General features: G+C 38.0%; 1 protein-coding gene across 1 annotated transcript in view; it reads right to left on the bottom strand.

Moving 5' to 3' along the window:
• The window catches only part of ATP6V0D2 (ATPase H+ transporting V0 subunit d2), a 48,306-nt gene extending 34,836 nt beyond the window's left edge, over window positions 1-13,470 (bottom strand). Inside the window, exons 1-2 of the mRNA XM_058698465.1 lie at window positions 13,086-13,470; window positions 978-1,149 (exon numbers count right to left, since the gene is read on the bottom strand). Coding sequence (XP_058554448.1) covers window positions 978-1,149; window positions 13,086-13,215 — 302 coding nt within the window. The 5' untranslated portion in view covers window positions 13,216-13,470. The remainder of the gene's footprint in view (window positions 1-977; window positions 1,150-13,085) is intronic.
• Between the last annotated feature and the right edge of the window lie 496 nt (window positions 13,471-13,966).

Raw genomic sequence — 13,966 nt, 5'->3', positions numbered from 1 at the left:
AGCTCATCTATTGCGGAAGTTTGTTCCCAGCTTGTCAGTTAGAAAAACTGGAGAGGCCCAAAGTTTGGAGCACTGTCTATAGTTTATTAACTGGTTAATAAAAGTACAATTTATTATTGTGTGGAAATTCAGACATTTTTTTTTAGAATGAAAGGCCTTCACAATGAAAGATTGGAGCTACTGGTGATGGAAAATGACAGAAATAAAATACATATAACTATGATGGGAGCTACTTTTGCTGTTGCAAGGGGAATCAGAAAAGGGTAGATGTGGCCTTAACATCAATTTGTGATATTTCAGCTCCACCCTGACAAGTGATCCAAAAATGTCATATGTATTTACCTTCAGTGCCAGCAGCCACAATCCTTCAACATCAGCACCACTTATCACTTTTTAAAATGAAAACTGAAAACACTGCCTTTTTTTTTTTTTTTTTTTAAACTAAGCTTTACATCCAACGTGGGGCGTGAACTCATGACCCTAAGATCAGGAGTCACATGCTCTACTGGCCGAGCCAGGCAGGTGCCCCTGAAAATACTGCTTCATGTGGGGGCCACCACCATCTACATCATCATGTTTATAAATAAATCTGTTTTCTAACAGTGAATATGTGGCTCTGTGAGCTTATCAGTTGCTAAAATTTGAATTTTTTCAAACTTACAAACGAGAAAAGGTTTTAAGCCTCATGCCAGCCTAGTTCCCCACCTATAACTGTTGAGGGTCGTTTGCACAATCACAGTGGGGATTAATAGGGCTTCCTGGGGCGCCTGGGTGGCTCAGGTCATGATCTCACAGTCCGTGAGTTTGAGCCCCACGTCAGGCTCTGTGCTGACAGCTCAGAGCCTGGAGCCTGTTTCAGATTCTGTGTCTCCCTCTCTCTCTGACCCTCCCCTGTCCATGCTGTCTCTCCCATCTCAAAAATAAATAAACGTTAAAAAAAAAATTTAAAAAAAATAGGGCTTCCTGCTACCACTTACGTCATGTATGTAAAAAATGTGCTCAGAGGTTCCAGGGAATGATTCCGGAAATATTCAAATTCTCTGCACAGCTTTTTCCTCATCTCCGTGTCAATTTTGGAAACAGTAAGAGGATTTGTTTGATTAGCCAAGAAGTTGCCATAATCAGTGGTCTGGAGATGAATTTTCACATCTGAAATTAAATGAAACCTCAAATCAGATTAAAATTTGAATATGCATATCTAGCTTTTACAATGTTAATTGAGTTTATTGTGACTTTATGATAAATGTATATTAAATTATCTTATTAGACCTTAACATAAGGTATTTATATGATACAGCCTTGAGTGTTACTCTCTAAAGCAATACAAAATTCAATGTTAATACAGATATTCTGATACAACAGAAGAATTTCAGTTACCTAAAAAATCTAGAATTATTTAACACAGCTGAAAAGAACATTAACAACCACCTACTTCTAAGTTTACCTTAGCCAGTTGTAGTCATTTGGAAATAGCTGCTCAGAAAACTGTAGAGAAGGATACTAAGACTCCATCTCAGCTTGATGGAAAAGAGAACTTTATTAGTGATGTTTACCATGGCTATGGAAGGTGGAATGGGCAGTCATCAATAATACCCTTTTATTATAGATGAAGAAATCGAGTCTCATTGGGGCTAAATGGTGGAGTCAGATAGTAGTAAGGCTTGAATTAGGAGATGGATCTACTTATCTTAAAATCCAACATCATTTCCAGAAGACCATACTAGGTGTCTTGTAAATGGCCATGTTTTTGAATGTCAGGTGATTGCTGAAGCATTAAGTGGGAGAGGAGAGGTAAGAAATGAAGCCAGAGAAGTAAGCAGGGGATGTCCCAAGAAAGGCTTGAATGGTATCCTTCATCCTGAGGATAAGAGGGAGCCACAGTGGGCTATGAATTGATTGCTCTGGGAGCTGATGAGACAGTGGGTTTGCAATTAGGCACTCAAGTGATTCTTAACATATCTGAGATTCAGAGGGCAGGCACTCTTCCTTAGTATCTGGAGTATATTATGCACTGGAAATATTCTTTACCTGACAGCAGAATTCATTTGCTCAATTACCTATTTAATTAACTTAATTTTTAAAAATTATACCCCCCCACCTTTTTTTGCCATGTCTTATTTGGCTTTTATTCTAGCAGTTCAGATTTTTATACAATTTGACAGTTTGTATTCTCAGCACTGAGGAATATTTGCCAACAGAAGAAACACAAATGTTATTTCTTTCAAAACCATGATATTTTGCTCATGTGGCATATGTTTCTTCTAAGCAAAATAACTTCCAAACCTTTCAGCTGCCAGTGAGATCCTGAAATTCAACGTCTCAAGTGTTTCAGACCCCATAGGAATCTTGTAATATTGTGGTCAGTGGAGAGGCAAATGAAATAGAAGGAACCTTTTTTTCCCAGCATGAAAACAATCCAAGGGACACTTGCATTCAGATACTAAGAAAATCTCAGGATCTGAACCGTTTGCTCTGAGATGATGATTGACTGCCAATAAGGTCAACAATGCATGTAGTTTTATAGTTTTCAAAATGGGTTCAACATAATTTTTTCTCTGCATTTCCCCAAGTGCTTATTTAAATAGGTTTGTGATAAAAAGGACTTTGTGGTCAAATAAATTTGGAATAAACAGGCTTCTTAGCTGCAGGAACTGAAAGCATTTAACACATTAATTTGAGTGATTTTTGAAAAGAGTATGGTGCTGAACCTCCCAAGCCACTAGAAAACAATGGAACCACCCACAGAGCAGACTGGAAAATTACACTGCTTTTTTATCCGGAGAAGTAATGTGGCAAGTGACATTTCTCTTTTTTATTCAAATGAGGCAATGGAATGTTTTCCAAACTGGGATCACTACCAACTAAATCAGTTTAATAGGTCCCAAACAGCAAAGAATAAAAGGATTCGATTAGGCTGTTGTAACAAATATCAGAGTATATAACACCGAGTAGCATATACATATGTGTGCGTACAGGTTGTAGTGTAAAAATGGGTCTTCTGTGGGTTGCAGTCACTGGGTTCAGGGAATTATCTGAGGTCACTTGGCTACTGAGACAGGATAATGATCTGGGACATTATGATTATCTTCTATTAGCTTGTGAGCAGATCATTTTTAGAGAAGGGTAATTTTTTTTTTTTTTCCTGTGCTGTTTCCCATTTGGGGCTCTCTATAAAAGTGAATGTCCAGACCTTTCACACTGCAGGTAGGTTTTATTTATTTATTTATTTATTTATTCATTATAAAAATTGTTTAATGTTTATCTCTATTTATATATTTATATCAGAGAGAGAGAGAGAGCAAGTGACAGAGGGGCAGAGAGAGAGGGAGACAGAATCCAGGTTCTGAGCTGTCAGCAACAAGGCCAACGCGGGGCTCCAACTCAAGCTGTGAAATCACAACCTGAGCCAAAGTCGGAGGCTTAACCAACTGAGCCACCCAGGCCCCCCCTCAGGTAAGTTTTATGCCAAGGAAGCACCTTCAAGAGGTACCTGGAAAAGGTGCTATCCTTGAGCAGTCCCCTGCCTTTTCCCTGCACCCTGCTGAAGCTGAACTTACAAAAGTTATCTGACCTTTTTGAATTTCTTCATCTGCAAAATGGATATAGAATTCGTACTTTTAGGTTGTTGTGGGGATTAGACAAGATGATGTAGGTGAAGAGCCAGCATATAGGAACTACTACTTAATATTATCTTTTTTCTTCTCACTTTTACCACCTATTTCAAAAATAATTTGATTCATTTCGCTGAAGACTTTGGTTTTTATTCTCTAAATCAGACTATTCTCAGCCAATATATTGGCATCAGCCATCACATCTTATAATTACTCAGATTTTAATTTGTATATATCAGTATCTATAAAACCAGAACTCCTCCCTCCATTTTTGTTAATATACTTCCATTCTTCCGGTGATAAAACTTCAAATCCTCTCTGGTACTTTCTTACTCCAAATCCCCTCTATTGTTCCTTAATGTCCTCTCTGGTTTCCACTCTGTGTGCCCCTGGTTTAGAATGGCCACATGACATCAAGATTACTGTGGTGAGCTCTTAAATTGATTCTCCCAAGTTCATTTCCTCCTCATGTACTCCCTGCCTCAAATTTAATCTTTACTAATAATTATTTTGATTTTGTAATAGTGACTCCTATATGAATCTTGGAGTCACTGAAAGTTGTAGGGAGATTAAGAATGACCTTCATAATATTTGTAGTGTTTTGCCACTGACAGAATGGTTTTAATGGACATCAACTCTCAGCCTTACCAAAATTTCCCATTTCATAGATGAAGAAACTGAGGCTCAGAGAAATAACATGTTCATGTTTTCTATGCTTGCAAGTATTTGACTGAAGATTCAGACATGTCTCTTGTCCTCATTAGTTTTTCTAAAGCTCCATAATCAGACCTCCAAGGTCCTTCAAAATTTTTCCCAGTCTAAATTCTGGCCTTTTCTCTAGGTATTCTAGTATTGCAGCCAAACTGGTTTACTCTTCACCTATATGCTTTTATTAAATACAGGAATCTGTATTTTATTAATTTTCCCTGCTGGGGCCCAGTGCCCAACCATCTCAAAACTGCTTCCCTGCATCTCACTGGCATTTTCCTAGCCTATAGCCATGAAGATCTGTTTCACTTTTGAGTGTATCTGCTATTTATAGGTTTCAACTGTTTTTGTATTTTTAAATTTTAATTGTTTTTACTTATTTATGATATCCTTTCAGCTAGATAGTGTTTAGGGAATGAATAATATCTTATTTTATATCATTTCTCCACATCATCTAATAGAATTTTTATTGCATAGATGAACTTCAAATATTAGCAGATTTAATTTGTGATTAAAAACTTAGGACCATGGGAATTCAGGCTGGTGCAGCCACTCTGGAAAACAGTATGGAGGTTCCTCAAAAAACTAAAAATAGAACTACCCTACGACCCAGCAATTGCACTACTAGGTATTTATCCTAGGGATACAGGTATGCTGTTTCGAAAGGACACATGCACCCCCATGTTTATAGCAGCACTATCAACAATAGCCAAATATGAAAAGAGCCCAAATGTCCATCGATGGATGAATGGATAAAGAAGATATGGTATGTATATATACAATGGAGTATTACTTGGCAATCAAACAGAATGAAATCTTGCCATTTGCAACTATGTGGATAGAACTGGAGGGTATTATGCTAAGTGAAATTAGTCAGTCAGAGAAAGAAAAATGTCATACTACTTCACTCATATGAGAACTTTAAGAGACAAAACAGATGAACATAAGGGAAGGGAAACAAAAATAATATAAAAACAGGGAGGGGCATAAAACATAAGAGACTCATAAATATGGAGACCAAGCAGAGGGTTACTGGAGGGAGTGTGGGAGGGGGGATGGGCTCAATGGGTAAGGGGCATTAAGGAATCTACTCCTGAAATCATTGTTGCACTATATGCTAACTAATTTGGATGTAAATTAAAAAAAAAAAAATTAAAAATTAAAAAACAAACTCAGGACCAATATAGCACTTCATTATACAATTCCATGTTACCAAGGTTGAAACTCCACATTTTGATTCTTATTCACCAGAATGAATGTTTCCAAACAAACTGGTGCTCTCTGAAGAACAGAATCAGCTACATAGAACCATATACTAAATACCATTAATCATAACCATGAGATGGGAAGAATTATTTCAGGAATTCAAAAGTCTAGCAAAAGAGGGGAAACTGATTCTTGTTGTGTATACACTACAGTTCAGGGAGGTGCTTATGATTTCCCAGGAATTCTTATGATATGCAGTTTACAAAACATTTTCAGGAATTTCTGATGCTCCTGATGACTTAGGATTAGGCCAGGGAGATACCATCTAAGTATCAGATAAGAAAACACCATGCTAAAAGTTAAGCAGCTGGCTTAATATCCTAGAACCAGAAAGTGGAAGTGCTAGGACTTGAACCCAAACATGTAGATATTTCTAATGTGAATTTTCAGATTCTTACAAGGTACAAAACACAGCCTTAGGCTAGAGAACTTGGACAGAAAATTATATAGTTTCTGTCCCTTTTTTAAAAAAAATTTTTTTTTAAATTTCTTTTTAAAATTTCAGCTTTATTGAAGTACAACTGACAAATAAAACTGTAAGATATTTATTTTAGAGAGAGAGTGTGTGTAAGCGGGAGAGAGCAAAGGGAGAGAGAGAGAGAGAATTATAAGAAATCTCCACACTCAGGGCTCAATCCCATGACCCTGGGATCATGACCTGAGCTGAAATCAAAAATCGGAAGCTCAACTGACTGAGCCACTCAGGCGTCTGGCAAACTTTAAAGTATTTAAAATGTACATTTAATAGGGCACCTGAGTGGCTCAGTCGGTTAAGTGTCACACTCTTGGTTTCAGCTCAGATCATGATCTTGTGGTTTCGTGAGTTTCAGCCCTGTGTGGGGCTCTGCACTGGCAGCATGGAATTCTCCCTTCCTCTCTCTCTGCCCCTCCCCCACTCACACCGTCTCTGTGTCAAAATGAATAAACTTTAAAAAACAATAAAGTGTACATCTGATACACATATACATTGTGAAAGGATCCTGCCCACCTATTTAATTGACACCTCAGCGGCCTCACATATTGATAGGCTCTGCCCTTAAGAAGCTTAGAATATAGGAGGAGTTAGATTCATTATTCAATTATGAGTTAAGCCCTTAACTGTGCTAATTCAGGGAGCTAGAAGATAAAGTGAGACAAATGTCCTCCCTCAGCATGACGCATCTATGCAAGTGTCACAGAATTAGGACTGTTACAAGGCATAATAGAGTACAAAGTTAAGGATTGTCAATTGTACTCCAATAGGGGTACAGGAGGAAAAAATTTACAGAGGAAGTAACTCAGAGTGGAGACTTTAAAGAGGAATGACTGTTCTCCAGGCAAACAGGATAGAGAATGGAATCTGTGACTGAAGGAATAGCTTTACAAAAGGTAGAAGGATTTTGAGGAAATGCTTACAAGGTAGAGATCAGCAAGACTGCTCCAGTCTTTTGAGCCAAGGGTGAAGTTTATCCTGTATGGTGAAAACCATTGAACTATTTTTGAACAGGAAAGTGAAGGTATTGGATGCACTTTTAATACAAGGTGAAAAAAGTGCTATAATTAGAGGCACAAATAATATTTAAGGGAGCATGAAGAAAGCCTTTTGAACTAAGTCATATACATATATATATATATATATATATATATATGTTTAAAAATAGATAGTAGGTATAAATACAGGTAAAAAGTAAAAGGTCACCCATTCTTGTCATCCACCACCCGCCCACTCATTCCCAGAAACTATTCTTAGTTTCTGTTATATCCTTTCAGTTTCTTTGTATCTAGACCATCATATAGAAAAAATATTTTTAAATTTGTCTGCCTTTTTACTAAAGAGTACTATGCCACACATAATTCTTCCCCTTGCTTTCCTCCCTTAATAGATCTTGGTGATCTTTTTGTATCAGTTCTCTTAAGAGAGTGTCCTCATGCTTTTTTTTTTTAATAGCTGCAGAATATTCTGTGATGTGAATGTTACATAATTTGTTTAATTAGTTCCCTGCAGATGGACATTTGATTTGTTTCCATCTTTTGCTATTCTAAACAATGCGATATGAAATCTCAGGCCAAGTGTATATGCACTTGGAATTTTGATAGTTACTGCCCAATGGCCCCCTTAAAGATCTTTTTTTTTCAGTATTTTTATTCACCAGAGTGGAAGCCCTTTTAGAGAAGGGACTGTATCTTATTTAATTTTACTTCCTTGACTCTAGCCAGAAATGTTTAATATGTTGTTGTTAAATTAATTTTTATTGGAAAGGAATGAAGGTCATGTCCTCTAAACGGTGAGATATAATCAACTTTCCTCATTCCCTTTCAAAAAATTACTTTTCAAAAAAGGAAAAAGTTTAATTCAGAGAGCCAGTGGACACTTTTCACCAAAAATTTTAGAAAATATGAATTACTAAATTCTAGAGATCTAAAATATTAATTTTACCAACTTGTCATTTTTGAAGAGGAAAGAATATTTGCAAAAGTCTTACTTGTAATTTAAAAAATTCTAATGAGGGGCGCCTGGGTGGCTCAGTCGGTTAAGCGTCCGACTTCAGCTCAGGTCACGATCTCGTGGTCCGTGAGTTCGAGCCCCGCGTTGGGCTCTGGGATGATGGCTCAGAGCCTGGAGCCTGCTTCCGATTCTGTGTGTCTCTCTCTCTCTGCCCCTGCTCCGTTTATGCTCTGTCTCTCTCTGTCTCAAAAATAAATAAAACGTTTAAAAAAAAAATATTCTAATGAGGGACACCCGGGTGGCTCAGTTGGTTAGGTGTGCAACTTCGGCTCGGGTCATGATCTCACAGCTTGTGAGTTCGAGCTCCACATTGAGCTCTGCAGTGGGGGTGCGGAGCCTGCTTGGGATCTCTCTGTCCCTCTGTCTCTCTGCCCCTCCCCCACTTGCACTCTCTCAAAACAAATAAAGTTAAAAATTAAAAAAATAAAAAATTCTGACGAAAATAGCAGTGTTGCCATGATAAGACATGGAGAAAACTTAAATTCATGTTACTAAGTGAAAGAAGCCAATCTGAAAAGGCTACTTACTGTATAATTCTAACTATATCACATTCTGGAAAAGGGAAAACTACAAGAGAGCAAAAAAGATTCCCAGTTGCCAGAAGTGGGATGGGGGAGAGGAATGAACAGGTGGAGCAGAGGATTCTTAGGGCAATGAAAATACTTTGTATACTATAATGATGGATACATGTCAATATATTTGTCCAAACCCATAGAATGTATAACAACAAGAGTGAACCCTGATGCAAACTATGGACTCTCCGTGATTATGATGTGTCATTGTAGGTTCATCAATTATAACAGGCTACTGTAGGGAATGTGGACAACAGATGAAGCTGTGAGTGGATGCAGGCAGGAGGCATATGGGAAATCTTTAAAATTTCCTCTCAATTTTGCTATTAACTTAAAAGCTGCTCTAAAAAAAAAAAGTCTTAATTTTTTAAAAAGTGTTAATTCTTTAAATTTTTAAAAATGTTTATTTATTTTTGAAAGAGAGACAGAGTGAGAGACAGGGAGGGGCAGAGAGAGAAGGAGACACTGAATCTGAAGCAGGCTCTAGTCCCTGAGCTGTCAGCACAGACTGACATGGGGCTCGAACTCACAGACCAGGAGATCATGACCAGAGCCGAAGTCAGAAGCTTAACTGAGCCACCCAGATGCCCCCGCAAAATGTTAATTCTTTAAAAGAACATTTTATGCCACTTTGACTTTATTATTTTTCTGCAAAGTCACTTTTAAAGACTTCAAAGTTTCCACGTAGTACAGCCTTCCAGCACTACCAATGGGATAGGCCATGTGAACTAGCTTCCCCCTTCTATCTCTGGGAACAGCAGAGTCACAGAGTGTCCTAGCAACTGATTCAGGTCACTGTTAGTCAGGGGCAAACCTTGGAACAGATGAGTATTTCTGGTCACACTAGCACAATTATATATGCAGTTAAGCACAATTATGAATTCTAGGACTTTTCAAAGTTTTTCTAGACAATGTTCATTTTCTCTTCTAAATTTACCTGAAACCTTATATTCTAAGTAAGTGTAAAACAATTTGTTGATGTCAGAACACTCTTGAAGTCTAGAGGACTTGATAACACTAAAGGCAAATTTAACCTCTGCCAAATTAGCTCTTCTTTTACAGAAAGTGTCTGTGTCAGCACATAGTACCACAATGACAGTTTTATCCACTCTTCTTCCCCCGTATTGGTACAGTGCAGATTTTGTGCAAATGTAAACAGAAATCCTTAAGTCCTTAACATTGATCCTGATAAATGCCCTTGATTTTTTTTTCTTCAACTCTTTTTTTTAAGATTTTATTTTTAAGTGATCTCTACATCCATTGTAGGGCTCGAACTTACAACTCCAAGATCAAGAGTTACGTGCTCTACTGACTGAGCCCACCAGGCACCCTTCTCTTCAACTCTTCATCAACTCAGAAGATGGCTCGGTTTCTCTCAGTGTATTTGCAGATACAACAGCTGCATTGCTTTTCCCAAGTTATTTATTTCCCAACGTCCTATGAAATAATCAGGTAGGGCAGACCTTATTATTATCCATATCAAAAAGGAGCTGACATCAACATAGGCATAATCATTTATCTTTAATTCGTGCTCAGGAGGCACAGACATTTTAGTGGAAAAAGAGTTGTGGATATGTCTATACTCCATCCCTGACAAGAGTGTCAGATTAGACAGAGGCATTCTAAGCCTGAGCATCCTCAACTGTTAACTGCAGACATGAAATCCTTATTTAGATTTATTTTCTCAGCAGCCAGTATAACCCGTAGTTTAATGACCCACACTTGACACTCCTGGGGGTCTCCAAACAGATTGGCACACAGATTCAAACATAGTTATGAAATGAGTGGTTAAAAAAATATATTAAGAGGAAAGAAAGATAGAAACCTGAGATAAAAGAACAACAAAGTGTTGATGGATGTGACAGGATCTCTTAACCAGGGTGTAAGGATGGCTTTGGGTGGCCCAGGACCCCTGATATTACATGGAAAATTCTGTGTGCATTTACCTGGGTGTGTTTTTCTAAGAAGAGTCATTCTCTAGATCTTCGAAAGGGTCCGAAACCCATTTTTTCCTCCCAAATTAAAGCTGATGGTGATTTCTTTCTGAATTCTTTAGTGAGCTGGCTAAATCTGGTTTTGTATCATATTTTAGGTATTTTTTGTATTGTTTGTGTTAAAATTTGCATTTTTTAGCTTATTTAAAAGTTGGACTGGGGCATTTGGCTGGCTCAGTCAGAGGAGCGTGTGACTCTTGATCTTGGGGTCATGAGTTTAGGCCCCACTTTGGGTGTAGAGATTACTTAAAATAGATAAATAAATAATCTTAAAAAAGTAAAAGCTTGATTGAAAACTAAAAAGAATTCATTGAAGTGGCTTCTGTTAGAAACACTCATTCTGCCTTGTGTTCATTCACTTTTTCTACTTCAACTTAAGCACATTTTCTTTTTTTATTCAAGTATAGTTGACATACATTATATTAATTTCAGGTGTACAACACAGTGATTCAACAATTATCGGGGTACCTGGGTGGCTCCGTTGGTTAAGCATCTGACTCTTGATTTGGGCTCAGGTCATGATCTCACAGTTTGTGGGTTCAAGACTCGTGTTGGACTCTGCACTGACAGTGTAGAACCAGCTTGGGATTCTCTCTCTCCCTCTCTCTCTCTCTGCCCCTGCTCCTGGTCTCTCTCTCTCTCAAAAATAAATAAACTTTAAAAAACAAAACAAAACAACCCAATGATATACATTACAAAATGCTCACCACGATAAGTGTATAGTGACTGTCAGTCACTACACAAAATTATCACAATATTTATGCAGAGTTTCTGTACATGATTAACATTCTTCAGTCACCAAACTCCTAATATGCTGAAGTGATTTATGGTTTGGGATTATATTGTAATTATACGTAGCCTACAGAATTATTTATCATCTGAAAGATTTTTCTAGCTGTCTCCATTGCTAATGAAAGGAGTAGGTTAATCTCAACTTGGGCAGCTCCACCTTAACTCTGGCTTTAACTGGTCAGAATTACAAACAAGTGACGTAGGACCCTCAGACTCAGCAAAGTCACCTTCAGGTTTTTTGTTTTGTTTTGCTTTCAATACCCTTCCTAGCAGTTTTGATCCTTATTGCTTTCTTGCTTTTTCTAGAAATATCTGGAAGTTTTAAAGCACCTTATTATTGACGTGTGTTGATTTTATAAGTACATTTCAAAATGAACTAGTGTAGTTGTTTTTATAATAAAAATAATGTTTCATAGATGAAAATCTTTGGGAAAGTTTTGAAAGTATTGTAGCTTAAAGATAATTTCCAGAGGAAAGGGGAAAATGGGGAGGTATCAGTCAAAGGGTGCAAAGTTTTGGAAACACAAGATAAGTAAGTCCTAGAAATCTGTATAGCATAGAGCCTGTAGTACCCCCCCACACACACACACAAATAATAACAGGCAGGAAGAAAGTTTTGGAGGTAATGGTTGACTTATGGCATAGATTGTGGTGATTTCATGGATGTATACCTACCGCTAATCTCATCAGGTTGTATACATTAAATATGTACAGTTTCTTGCATGTCAGTCACACCTCAATAAAGTGCTTAAAACAAGATCATTTTCATTTACCTAGTGCTTCAGTTTCTAACACATTTCTCATGTATTATCTCATTTATTTCTCCAAACAAAGCAGGCAAAGCAGGCTTTACCATCGTATTTTACAAATGAAGACACTGAGGCTCAGGTTTTGAGCCTTAGGGCACCTACCTAGCCCCTGGAGAGGTCAAAGTCAGTACTTTTGAATCCAGGGTTAGCCTCACCACTTGCTCATCTCTTGACTTTTTTCTTAAGCTTCAGTTAAAGGTAAAAACCTGAAATAAACTCTCATACCAATTTATACTAATAAACTAGGTATAGAATAAAACTCTCTAAACCAAGTTTCTTAGCATTTTGTTGGGGGGTGGGGAGGGCATTTGTCCCTGGGCAGTTTGCTGAGTCCTTCTCCAAATATTATTTATAAATATGTAGGATGAAAATACATAAGATTACAAGTGAACAAAAGATGTTAAAATACAGTTATCAAGATGTTTTAAAATGTGTAAAACATACTTACTTACTAAGACATTAAATATCAAGATTAAAAAGTGTAATACCTAGTATAAGTGCAAAATTGTGAAAATATAAATGATATTTCAAAGTATCTGCAAGAATTGTATGGGGATATGAAAATACTGACTTTCTATTGGTGACAAAGCACTAACCACTGATTGTTGCCTACATTCATAATGAAAGGAAATGCTAAATTTCACTTACAGAAAATTGGAAATAAAGATGGAGTTGTTTTGTTTTTTTTTTTTCCTCCTCCAAGTTCATGGACCCCTGAAGTCTGGACCCTGGGAATAAAAACCTTTCTGGACTCTCAGGCCATGGGAACACAGTCGGTTCTTTAAGCTCCCAATGGGAGGTGTCATTCCCTTTTCCCCTTTTTACATGGTGAGAAGAGCAGCTCTTACCTTCCAGGGTCTCGCACTGGACCAGGTTTATGTAGTCCTGCTGGGTCAACAGGCTGGCCTTGCACCCTCGCACCAGGCCTTCCAGGTAGCCATGGTCCACGTTAAAGTAGAACTCGGCACGCTCCAGCATGACCAAAGGGATCAGAGCCAAGTTGGGCTGAAACAGCTCCGGATCCTGGTCAGCTCCTGAAGATTTGCTCTAGTCTGGAAAAAAATGCTCAATTATGAGTTCTCAGGAAGAAATCTGTCAGCTGATAGTCAGGGTTTTCATGACTAGTTTCTTCTGGTTTCTGTGGCTTTCAATAGCCTGCTCAGCCCTGTTTTCACAGCAACAGTGAATCAGCTGGATAACTCGAGTAAACCCTGGAAGCAAACCATGGAGAGTAGGAGACAGGGAGGGTCAGGGCTCTGCTCTATCCCTCCCAAAGGGAGGGTCCCCCTCCCAGCTGTGCCACTGGAAGGCCTGAAACACCTGAATGTTTGGTAAACATTCCTCCCTCCCTCGGAGCCTGTGAGCTTTCAGTTGTAAATTACATTTGTCCTCAATTTCTTGAAGATTATTAATATGAAGAAAGAGAGGGCTTTTTTTCTTTTTTTTTCTTCTTTCTTTCTTTCTTTTTTGAGAGAGAGAGAGAGAGAAAGAAAGAACACAAGTGGGTAAGGGGCAGAAAGAGGAGAGGGCTTTTTTTCTCTTTTAAAAATTAAATTTTGTAAATAGATCAGGTGTGAGCAGGCAGTTTGAAGGATCCTGAGAAGCTAATTCAGCAATGCAGTTGTTTACTGTAAAACAAATGTTTAGTAATGTCTTCGCATAGCAAAGCCTGATAGCTGTTTTCCCCCCACCCCACCTCCCCCCCTTCCCCTAGCCCCTTGTCTGGGAT

This window comes from Neofelis nebulosa, chromosome 14, assembly GCF_028018385.1.
Source record: "Neofelis nebulosa isolate mNeoNeb1 chromosome 14, mNeoNeb1.pri, whole genome shotgun sequence".
NCBI lineage: Eukaryota > Metazoa > Chordata > Mammalia > Carnivora > Felidae > Neofelis > Neofelis nebulosa.
Note: the sequence above shows the minus strand (reverse complement) of the source record. Positions and strands in the feature narration are given on the sequence as shown.